This window comes from Pseudoliparis swirei, chromosome 24 (genome assembly GCF_029220125.1).
Source record: "Pseudoliparis swirei isolate HS2019 ecotype Mariana Trench chromosome 24, NWPU_hadal_v1, whole genome shotgun sequence".
NCBI classification, from domain to species: Eukaryota; Metazoa; Chordata; class Actinopteri; order Perciformes; family Liparidae; genus Pseudoliparis; species Pseudoliparis swirei.
The window spans coordinates 13,782,858-13,795,117 of record NC_079411.1 but is presented as its reverse complement, the minus strand read 5'-3'; the positions used below and the strand labels follow the sequence as shown (position 1 = coordinate 13,795,117).

Here is a 12,260-nt window from a genome sequence, read left to right as displayed (position 1 = left end):
GATTAGCCGCATCGTTGTAAAAGCCGCAGTCCCAAAGCGTGTGAAAGAAAATAGCGGCTTATATGCCGAAATTTACGTTTTATGTAATATGAGGTTTGGAAATGTCTCCACTGCGGGACTAATAGAAGATTATTTGAGGACCTTTAATGAAAGGGAACATGAGTCCATGTATCTCAATGAAAATATAATTGGCTCTTCCTTGGCCCATCTTAGATCTTATTTTGGATTGTACTCCGTAGTCTGTCTTTTGCATTACCAATTAAAATCTGTTGTGTTGATTTGCAGCACTAATTTGGCTTCATGCACTTCCACTAAACATGGCTATTAGTCACACACTAAAATAAGCATTTTAATTACCACATGTTTGATACATTTACAGTCATGTTTCAAGGATCTTAATAATAAGTAACCGCAAAGACTTTGTAGCAGACAATTATTTTTAACTATTCTAATGGTGACATGAATATTTAAAAAACGTGTTTAGCGTTTGTCTGCTCAGTTAGTAATTTACTCAGAGGTTCTGCAGCACGCGCACACACACATAGCCATCACTACTTAAACTCCCACGATGGATGTCCTACACCAGTGTTTTCAAACTTTTTTGAGCTCCGGCACATTTTTTTAAATAAAAAAATCCTGTGGCACACCAACAAGAAAAAAATTGAAAAATGTCAGTTCAGAGTCTGCATTTTTCTTTTTAAATATTTCTCCATCGCCGTTCTTCACCACAGCATCTCCAGTGCATCATTAAATTCTACTATCTTAAATGTTCAAGTAATTACTGCGCTACCTACCGCCACCTACTGGCTGGGAAGAGTATTTAATTACTAGGCCAGTCACTTTATTACAGGCTCAGACGCTCAACAATGGCAAATTATTTGCGACAACTAAATAATATATCTTTTGGACCGAAGTGATCTGGCACAGTGGTTGAAAATCATTGCCCTACACAAGCCTTTTAGAACCATGGCAGCTAACAGAGAACAAATAATCATTGTGTGAACTTCACCACCCAGCAAGATAAGAGAAAAATGGAAAACAATTAATTCCAGCAGGTGTTCTAAATAGCATTGTTTGTATTGTACTTTTTTCGAGCAGCAACATCATTTGTGCAAAGATGGTGGGAAAATGCATCGATCATAATGAATCCTAATGTAATATGGGCTGATTAAAAGATTTGTTTTGTCTTCTGTTCGGTCAGAGCCAGGAAGTGTGTGGGCTGTTGAAGAAGAAAGGCTCAGGTACTTTTGACCATGAAGTTTTCGGTGTACTAAATGTCAATTTAGTGGGCAACACAAGTTCTGTTCTTGAATATTATTCGGATACACGAACAAACCACGATCGTCATGTGTCAAGAAGCAGACATCCATCCATCTCCTGTTCTTCTTTGTGCTATTCAGGATCTGTCAAGGTTATTTTTACCACGCTGTGTCTCCATGTTATATCAGACTCGGGCAATTAAGTTGACCGGCCATCTCATCTGCTTCTCTCAATCACTGTGAGCGGCTCTTGAAAAACACCTTTTTCATCTTCACTTTCAGGCCCGTTCCCGTGGTTTACAGATTGCCAGGGATTCAATTTGTGCCGCAGAAATGTCCCATGCAATTCTGAACATGATCAGCGGGTGAGATGGGACTCTCTGCCTCCTGGAAGGAGACCTCTGACTGCCTTGCTATAGCTGCCTGAATCCTCCTTGTCGATCTGAATTGCTACGAGGGGTAAGGAAGCCGATAATATATAAACACCACCGCCAGCAATTGAATCCTAGGGCCTCAAACCGAGAATCAGCAGCAGGGGGTATCAGCTGCATCTCCATGAACTCCGTCCAGCTACTTTGACTTTTTCAGATATTCTAAATTTCATTTAACTCCTTGCTCATACGTCATACTGTGTAGTGTATAAATTACATTTGCTCCCATAACTGTCACAAGTGTCCAGACAAAATCATTTGATCTGTGAGTGTGCTCCACCTTGCAGCTCAGCCTCGAGCTGCGCTTCAATACTCTCCTAATAGCCTGCAGGGCTCCTTTTTCCCACAAACCAGTCATCTTGATCGCCATCATTCACATGTGTCAATCACTTCACGGGGCATCGAGGCAGCAGCAGTGATGTCACCAGCTAAAGCAGAACATACAGTGCACTGATGTTTAGGGAGATAAACTCATACTGCAATATACCGTACATATATTCAAACCCAGTCATATGCTTAGCTTCTGGTTCTGATATCTGGTTCCGTTTATAATCCAAAATGAGCAACCTGAGATTATTTCTGCTCCAAAGCGAACACATTTTATGTCAAATGTTTCCTTTCTCCTGGCTCCCGAAAATCAGGAGACAAGGCCTCTCATATTAAATGGGGCTGACAATGTCTGTTGGAATGACAGACTTTGCTTGCAGCACATTATATCAGCTTTAGTTCCATAATTTGGCAAAAAACTTGTCAGAAGACCAAAGTGAAACTCTTGTCTATTGTTCCGTTAATGTCCTCTCTGCAAAGAGCTGTCAGTGACTGATTGTTAAGGACATGGTTTGACATTTTAGGAATTATGATTCTTTGGTGTCTTTCCAAGACTTATATAATAAGATCAATAGCACTCTCATGTTTGTGCATTAAGATTGGAGCTCGAGCCAGGAGACGATTAGCTTGGCGGATCATGGGGACTCGAAGCAGGGGAAGCAGCCAGCTTGTCGAAGAGGATAATGTCACCAGAAGGTGCCAGTTCCAACAGATTTGAAAATAAACCAAACACCGGACTGGATTCTGGACCTTATTTTGCCACTAGGCGCACACAGGCGTTCTTCGTACACTCTTTGTTCCTGACCGCACACTCGCTAACGTTAAGAGCTGCTACAGGCTTGCAGAACACCGACTGGTGGAACCACATCAGGTCTCATCAACCCGAAATACACATGGACTTCCGAGTAAACACCCTTTACCGAAATTGGATCAATTTCATGGTGCTGGCCTCGGTCCGGCAGTATGTTGTGCACTAACATCTGACTGCTAGCGCTCTGCCATGCTACAAGCTTTGTGCTAAGATGGCGGTATTTCTTTGAGAGAAAGAGCTCCTTATCGATCACCACTCACTTCCAGGTTACATCAAATGTTTTCTTATCATTAGATGTGGATTGCAAGGTCACCGAATAAGTTGCCTAGGTCAAAGTCTTTAAGTGCCTACCAGTGAGTCAGTCTCATATTTCAACTGTTTTGACGGTCACATTTACACAACTCTCAGAATAATTGAAAGATGGCATCAGGCACTTTTTGGATCTTTTCAAAACCAACTATTTGAGAGGCACGCCTTCTTCACAGAAGTATTTTTTGTATCTCTTTGTGTGTGTTCAATGTGTTCCAACGTGTGTGCTATCATCCCCATATTTATTATTCACATCATGTACAGACCCATCTTTAAGAGTTACCCACAGCACAGGGGTTTGCATAAACCAGTTTTTCGCCAAGTCCTCTGTGAGTGAATTAAGACACTTACTGTAAATTGGAGGGGTCACAAATTGAGTGGGCCGTGAACAATCACAAGTGGAAATATTGTCATTTCATGATTGAGCAAAAACTTAAGAAGGAGAAACTGAAAGGAGGGAGCAATAGGATTGATACTCTTTAGGAGCACCGAAGGGCAATTACTGGAATAAAGTGTGTGCACCTGAGGCCTGCCCCGACATATTACCCACAGAGCCTGCCCACAGAAAGACTTGGACTGCTCCAGAGACTGGGAGCCAAGTGTTTATGGGCATATGCGGCCCGATGGCGAGTAAACGCTGCTCATTGGAGCGTGACAGAGTCCGCCTGCCTGATCACTCCCAGGCACATACCCGAAGGATCGCCGAGCCCACACAGTGGCTTTGGTGATGTTTGTTTATTTCAATGTGTCTTTTCTGTTCTTTTCTTCTCTGTGGGATTGTTTTTTTAAATGCTCTCCTCTCAGCAGGATGTGTTAGGTACCAGGTCTGAAAGCACACAGATCAGACTGTGCTCGTTGCAACGGGATGTTTACAACCTGATTTGGAAGCTTACATTGTAATTGTCGCGTTACACAAGATGAGTGTGGCCAAGACACAAGGTGGAATGTGAGCCAACAGGAGGGAGAGAGGGAGGAGAGGCAGAGAGAAGCATGGACACAGGTTTAGGAAAATAAAAGCACAAGAGATGTAGAACTGGCAAATGAAGGACTTTTATTAATAAATCACCCGTCAAATCCACTGATGTTAACAATAAGATCCACATGGCCAAACCGACAGCTCAAGAGTGCTTGATAATGTTAACCTATCATCTATAATACCTAGCTTGAGTAGTTAAGATCCATATATTCCAATGTGTACCTTAGGTCAAATAGAAGGTAAAACAGACAATCACCTGCAATGTGTCCCTCTGAAAAGGACATCCAATCACCTGCATACAATTTTTTTTGCAGAAAGCGAGGAATATGCAGAATATTTCTATAACTAAAATGCATATGTTTTTCAATTGAATTGGACAGGTCCCCAAGACCACCACAGGGCACACATTGTATTTTTATCTTTTTTAATTGTTTTATTGCGGACTTTAAAAGTTTTGACTTGTATGCCTAAATAAGTATTAGTCTATCCACTCAACAACACATAGAAACACAAGGCCAAAGGAATTTGCAGGTTAATTATCTGTAAACCATCTCTTACATCGACTTAAAAAGGATCAAGGCTCTCCTCTGGGAAAACTGTTAAAAAGCCTTTAATGGGAGGAAATCTGTTTACTGGCGCTACGTGTGGGTTATAACGCATGCAGCTCTATATTAACAAGCTCCGGCTATGTTTCTACGAATTCTCAGAATAACATATACAAATAAGAATGTGAGATAAACAACTTGAATATGTATAATTTAAAAGTTCAATCCATTTAGGAGTAATACAAAGGTTTTGACATTTTTTTTTATCAAGGAACCACATTGCCTCACAAGATTGTCTTGTAATTTCACTTTACCGTGCAAGGTCACCAAAGTTATAGACGACTGGCTGGCATGGCTAAAGTCTGTTTGTAACTGAAGTTGTTTAGCAAAGGCAGGCTATCATCATATTTGAACAAGAACAATATGTTAAAAACTCAACCAGATAGTACTGCACTGTATATCAGAGGTGTACTGTCTTTCATTGGTACCAATTTCCTCTACTGCAGAAATCTTTCCATTTCTGTTCTACATGGATGCACAGGTTGTAGCTCGTCCTACAACTCCATGTTACGCTGTCTGAAATTAAGCAAATTATGACTGCACAGCCAAGACATGACTTTGATGAAACAAATCTGGGGGGTGACAGTATATCGGGCGTTGCCATGGCTATCAGATAGCATACACAACCAGAAATAGATTCACTCAACAGCTAGAGAGGTGGTGTGAAAATGTCAGCGGAGACTTGTGAGTTTCTCACAACACTTTGAAGAGTGTCATATGATCGACTCTTCATTAATAAGTGACGAGCTCTTCAGATATATGGAAACACTACTGTTCTCTCTGTGGGATTTCACTTTATAATTCACCTGCTTCTGTTCCAGCAGGACATGTCCTACATGTTTGGAAGCAATAAAGCTCAAGAGTAATCTTTTTAGACAGATCGTAAATATGTCAGCCTGAATCCATCTGAGTGACAGAGCAAAGTACTAAATATCTGACATTTTATAATGCAAATAATACTGTCCAAGTGCATGTTGTACTTCCATTTGAGCAATATGCCACAATCCCCATGGTGAGACTGCTCTTTGCCTGTAACCTTTTTCTCAGAATCTCAATGTTTCTCTGTCAATATCTGATCAAGAAACATTTGTTTGATCAGTTGTATTCTCTCTCTCTGTTTCCACAATTGTAGATGTGAGTGGTTTGGTAACAGGTGCTGTGTATCCGTCTGGCATGGTGATGTAAAAAGATGAAATAGTAGTATTCAAATGTTTTGGTGGCTCTAACCGTAAGGCATAGGTGTCAAACTCAAAGCCTGACACTACATTTTATGTGGCCCGCGACGGCTTGAAAGGCATGAACGGAATCCTACAAAGCAGTGTTTCCACATCGGCGTTTAACTCAAGACAATTCATTAAGTTGAAAAATGTTGACAAATAATTCCAAAATGTCCAAGAAGGGACAGATTGATTCAAAGAGGAAGGCAAAGATGTTTGCTTGTTTGTTTATTAGAAGAAGTGAAAGCAAATACATGTTTGTGCTTTAAGGATCGTGCTTCTATCTAATTATATATCTATCAATCTTGATATCTTTCTATACATCAATCTATTTATTTTCAACTTTGAGAAAATCTTTTAACAAAGTTAATGTTAAATTGTGTATGCTTTGTCTTTATTTTGTAAAGTCTGATCTAGAATAATATGGGTTGCCAGAAGGTAAGATGTGCCTTTATTTCTGAACCAGACCAGTCATTACAAATTGAATCACTGAGGACGACAACATGCGATTGGTAGCGGGGGGTTGTAACGGTCGACCGCTCACACCATAGACTGCTGTCTTGAACCGTGCACATTGTCTCATATTAATCAGACTTATGCCATCAGAATACATTGAAATATTATATCACACAATTTGACAAATAGTGGCTTCAAAAAGTATTTGAAATAAATTGACATTCCCATTGTTACACCCGCCTTTTGGCTATCGTACATGCCCTCCCTTGAGCCCCACTTCGACCGTGACTAAGAATCTGTATGTAGTTTTCCAGTATGATAAAGAACACCTGCCATCACTCCTGGTTGTTAAATAAATCTGGTTATGTATTTGCTTATTTATTTAGTTGTGTATCAATAATGGTAAAAAAATGATTGCTGAGTTCTACAAATAGGTCCATTGGGATGATAAATGAACAGTAAGACAATCAATGTTAACAAGCAAACAGTTTAGCCTGATTAGCTAACGTCTTATTTGGAGGTTAAACCAAAAGTACTGGTGATGTCTCTAATATCACCACTGTGAATATGTATAAAATCACTGGCCATTTGCTGGCTATGAGTGTGTATGAATGATGAGTTAGAGTCCTGGTGGACAGGTAGCACGTTGCATGGTAGCCCCTGCCATCAGCCTATGAATGGGTGAATGATGATGTGTCGTGTTAAAGAGCTTTCAGTGGTCGGAAGACTAGAAAAGAGATCTACAAGTCGTCTATTTACTATTTACCAATGCAACACATGCATCCCAGTTCACTGAGAATTTCAAATGTTTTAATAAAGACTGAGGAATTTCAGAAGCGGAAGTCTACAGACACAAATTTACTATTGACAGAAAATGGATACAGCGAAAAAATGCATTCTGACCAAAAAACAAAGAACTCCCTGAATGAAGAGAAAACACATGTTGTTCAAAACAAGTGTAGCCACAGGCTGGAGTCAGTTCAACTACATGTCCAACCAAATAACGCTTCTGCTCAACTATACTGAATCGCACAACAATCTCCCTTTACAGTCTTCAGACTTTTATACACATGTTTGTGATATGTCAAGAAGAAATGTAATCAGGGAGAAAATACGTTTTTATGACATTTTTAGAAGGCCAGGCTGGTCAATTTGAGAGAAGGTTATCGAGGGACGAGGAATGTAACAGTTCCCGGTGTCAGGATAAGCCCTAAACTCACATTTTTATTATGATGGAGTTTATTTCACGTCCACTGGGCCTACGCAAATTGGAAAAAACATGTTTTTATGTATCTTGAAATGTTTTTTACGCACAAATGTGTTGTACAAGTAGCAAACTCTTTCAAGGATATAGTTAGTTAGGTTGTGTTTGTAACATTAGCCAGTGTGAGTTAGTAGAGCCACAAATACAAGTTTTAGTTACGTTAATTGGCAGAGCAGTGCAGTGTGTTGGTGAACAAAGCACAGTATGCTTCAGGGAGGGCCGACCTTGTGATTGACAGGCTGCTTCCACGGCATTGTCCAAGCTGGGAGACGGCCGTGTCTTTGTCTTACGACTTAAACCATTTCAAATGTTGTCTTCACCTCATGAAATTTAATTGTAAAATTGTTAAATATCGGTCGGCTAAAAAGGTCTTATTCAGTGTTCGGTTAGATTTAGCTCAACCCTCTGCTGTCACTTCTGGTTGCAAAAATCAAGATGGCAACGGCCAAGAGGCCGATCTTGAGGCTTCAAGATGGCAGTCCACAAACCAATGGGTGACTACATCCACTTTTTATATATAGGATACGATTATGACATTTTGCCATCAATGCTGTAGGCTTGTTGTGTACGTAATCTTTTACTCATTCTTATTTCCCTGTATTTGATTCCCGTGGCCAATGTTTCATGAGCCATAATTATAACCTCCAATCCCATCTGACATACAGGCTGCCAGTAAAGTGGGATGGTTGAAAGAAAAGCTTTGTAAATGCCTTTAAAGGTTCAATATTAAGAGCAACGAAGGCCTTATCTAAGCTCCGTGGCATGTTTATTTATACAGCAGCTCAGATTGTAAAGACCGAGGACGTCTGTTCTTGCTTATAGCAGCAACTCTACATATTTAATGCAAGATTCTGTATTCTCGCACGCCTCGAGTTAGTCGTTTGCGTCAACGGAAAGAATAGGGGCAAGTATCACCAACTCAAACAGGGATGCTCAACAGTAATGTTTTATTTTGATGGTAAACACAAATTGGCCGAAGCAGAAGAGCAAACAAATATGCGTGGAAATTATTTTCACAAGTGTACATTAGTTTGTATTGCCCTTGCCTCCGGTTACTTTTCAGCGTGAGAGACAGTAGTTTGTCAAACCCACAGACAACAGCCGAGGCACAGGACGGAATTTGAGTCGGAAGCGAAGTGGAGGGCATACAAGAGCTGCATGTGCGTTTGACTTTAATTGGCTTTGTTACAAACAAGGCTGAGTGGTGTGGGTGGAACATGGAGCTGTGCAGTTGTGGAACCGACAGGACATTGACTCGCTGAAAGCAGTTTGAGGACAAACGTTCACTTTTTTTCTCAAGACGGCATATTTTGGAGGCAAAACTGACGCTTCACCCGTTTCACTGTCTTGGATTCTCAGTCCATGCTTATTATAGTTTGACTCTGAAGAAGAAGAAGCAGGCGTGTTGAGATATCAGCGCCCACAGCCACTGAATACATTTGAACTGTGCTCCAGTGCTATTTTGCCCAAAGACTTTCTTCTTCCTATGTTAATTAAAGTTTAAAGCAATAATCTAAATTGCATTTCGGCTTAGATTAATCTCTTGGGGATGGAACATAAAGCATGTGTTGTCTAGGTTCTGATTCATGCTCAGATTAAACACAATAAAAACTGCGTTTGTCCTTTTTTTGTGCTCCTCTTACATCCAGAATGTGTTGTCTCTGAAGAATGCATGAAATGCTGCATAAAAGGCAGCTGCTCCAACAAGTGATGAAATGCATTGGACCAGAATGACACGTTCAACGGCACTGCCAGCTACAATGTAGCAGAAAACACGCTGCACATTAATGCTCTAATGCTCGCTAGGGACTCCAGCGGAGATTTCTGCTGAATTGAAGTTCCCATAAATGGACATTATGACACAACATCACTGCCAACATTACTCCTTTTATCCTATTCTGTGGTCGCTTAATCTTTGGATTTTTAGATTGTTGTATTGACAAAAAAGGGGCGTCTGTACATTATGTTGTATAAGCTACAATATGTAACATACACAGGTGGGCACCAAATAGGCATTGAGGTTTGACACCTTTAGTCTGCCGTAGATACGATATAAAATCATTATTTTCCTGTCCTAGATGAGTATCTAAATATGCTAAATGAGCATTTAAATATGCTTACACTCCTAAAATGGCACCACAAACATTTGATATTAAATTTTGTGAATGAAAAAAATATTCATATTGCATCAGAGATAGGACAAATGTCATATTTAAAGAGAAAATTAAAAACAATCCTTAATCATAAATCCTCAGGTCCTCGCATGAATAATATTATTCTTTTAGAAATCTGATGAATTCTCATAAATTCTTTTAGACATAAGTATTCTTGTATTTTCAAAATCAGGCTCTAGTTTTCAATTCAGGCCAAGAAACCGCATACAAATGCTAAATACTCACCTGACAATATATATATTATACTTTGAGGGCTTTTGTTGTAATAGTAAGAACAGGAGGGATGGATCTGAGACTCCAGAGCCTCCAAAGCGTTGTTTTATAATCCTCATATAGAGCTGCAACTCAACCTGTTCGGCACAACGTGATTGGTTCATTCATAGTGCCGAAAGCTCAGAAATATTGACCTCATTCTGGAAACCCATTTTTCATTGAGTAATAAAAATATCCTCTGAGTTAAAGTATCCATGACCTAAACAACAGTTCTCAAATAGTTTGCCCCTGGTGTGTAAAAGCCTTTATCGCAAGTGCCTTTCATTGCGATTCGCGATCAATGATATAACACAATATCGTCTGCAGCGGGTGTGAATGTTCTGTCACACTGACAAATCCCTGATCCTCTCATTGCTGCCATTACATCAAAATGATCTCAGGTCAACGAGCAAAAAGAGAGGCCACGGAGATGGGGGCCGCTCTGTGGCTCTAAAGTGTGCCGGTCCTCCAAGCCTGTGGCTCCTGAAGCCTGGCTTCAGGAAAAAAGGAAGGAGGAGGGCACAAATTGCTTCACCTCTCCCACAACCCACAGCTCTGCCCTCTGGTTAGAGAATAGAGATGCTCCATGCTTAACATGAACGGCTTTAGCCCGACATCAATTCAGCTCATACACTGAAGAAAGTCCTGAGATGAAGCCTCTCTCTCTCTCTCTCTCGCTCTCCCTCCTGCTGGGTCTCACTCGCTCAACTACAACAATAACAATAATAAAAAGCGCCGACCGAAACTGAATGCTGATCCATTCATATCTAATTATAATTTGTGTTTAAATAATGTTAGTTAATAGAATAGCACCACTGGGATAACTGTTTTATTGTTCTGAACCCAATGTTGTTGAACACACATGTAATGTGTTTAGTGACAGATGTCCTGGCAGCAGGGGACAAGTGTCACACACACACACACACACACACACTCCTCACACGTGCAAACATGGACTATCGTGAGGTGGCGCGTGCCCACCTGACGGTCAACATCAGCGCACTTCGGGAACCCACCGAGCCAGTGCGATGCTCAGAGTGGACGCGATGAGTCACTTACGCTGCTGTTGTGGCCGGACCAGTGCACCATGGCCTGGTTGTGAGATGAATCCCCGGTCAAGGTGAACGTTGAACTGTTGAGTTTTAGCTCCTCCTGCTTTGGACCGGTGGCTCTGCGCTCCGCTCCGCTCCAGCGCAATTCAGAGCGTGTCACTCTGCGTCCAGCCGCCGAGCTCGTGTCCTCTCCCGGGTCTTGACTCTGGGCTGAACCAACGGGTCTGCTCCTCTTATCATCATCACCAGCGTTCCCACTGGTCCTTTTAGCGCGCTTTCTGTGGCGGATGGCCCCGGCGCGGGTCTTCTGCTCTCCACTCGTTTTGACATTGGAAACTTTCATGTTGGCTGACTCGCTCTCGCCGGTGTCGCCTTCTGCGGGCCGACTGTCTGTACTCCCTTGCAGCCTTGGCTGCGGGTGTTCCGCCCGATTCTCCGGAGCGCATTCAGCGGAACCTGCTGCGCAACGGAGATGCCGACTTTCAGCACTTTCAGCCTCGGATCTCACAGCCCCGTCTCCGGGTCCAAAAACTTCTCTCTTTAATCCAGTTGTGGACTTACTTGTGTCGAATTTCAGCAGTAATTCCTGTGCACGCCACTTATTCCCAGGCTGGCACGACCTGCAAGTTATCTCTGCTTTGGAAGCATGAAAGAAGCAGAGCATCATCGAAATCAAAAACCAAAACGCACGGTGCCACTTTGGGCGAAATATGACCTCCCTCTCCATCGCTGGCGGCAGAGGAAGATGCTGAGGATGCAAGAAGGTCTTCCACCTCACTCTTATCGCTGCCTTTTCAGGGTGTAAATTGCCGCTCTGCTGTGGAAGAGGAAGTGCTGCGCAAGTTGTGGCGTTGCTCAGATGCAGTGTTGTAAAAAAAAGAAAAGTGGTCCAAGTTGAAGGATTTGATCAAATGAAGCCCTGCACGCATGGGGGAGGAGCTGATCCACACAGATATGCTGGACTGACTTTCTTCATATTTGTTATTTCCCACCATATGCTCGGTTATAATTTAGGCACTCAGTAATATAGTCATTTTATTCTGCTGCTCTTTTATTTCTCCTCACAGCCACATTTTCGGAGAAGCTATTTCTGTTACTTTTTTTTCTTTCTCTCTCTACTGATGCAG

General features: G+C 41.6%; 1 protein-coding gene across 1 annotated transcript in view; it reads right to left on the bottom strand.

The window, feature by feature from the left end:
- Positions 1 to 11,895, bottom strand: part of LOC130189983 (VPS10 domain-containing receptor SorCS1) — a 187,953-nt gene extending 176,058 nt beyond the window's left edge. The window contains exon 1 of the mRNA XM_056409055.1: positions 11,141 to 11,895. Coding sequence (XP_056265030.1) covers positions 11,141 to 11,860 — 720 coding nt within the window. The 5' untranslated portion in view covers positions 11,861 to 11,895. The remainder of the gene's footprint in view (positions 1 to 11,140) is intronic.
- Between the last annotated feature and the right edge of the window lie 365 nt (positions 11,896 to 12,260).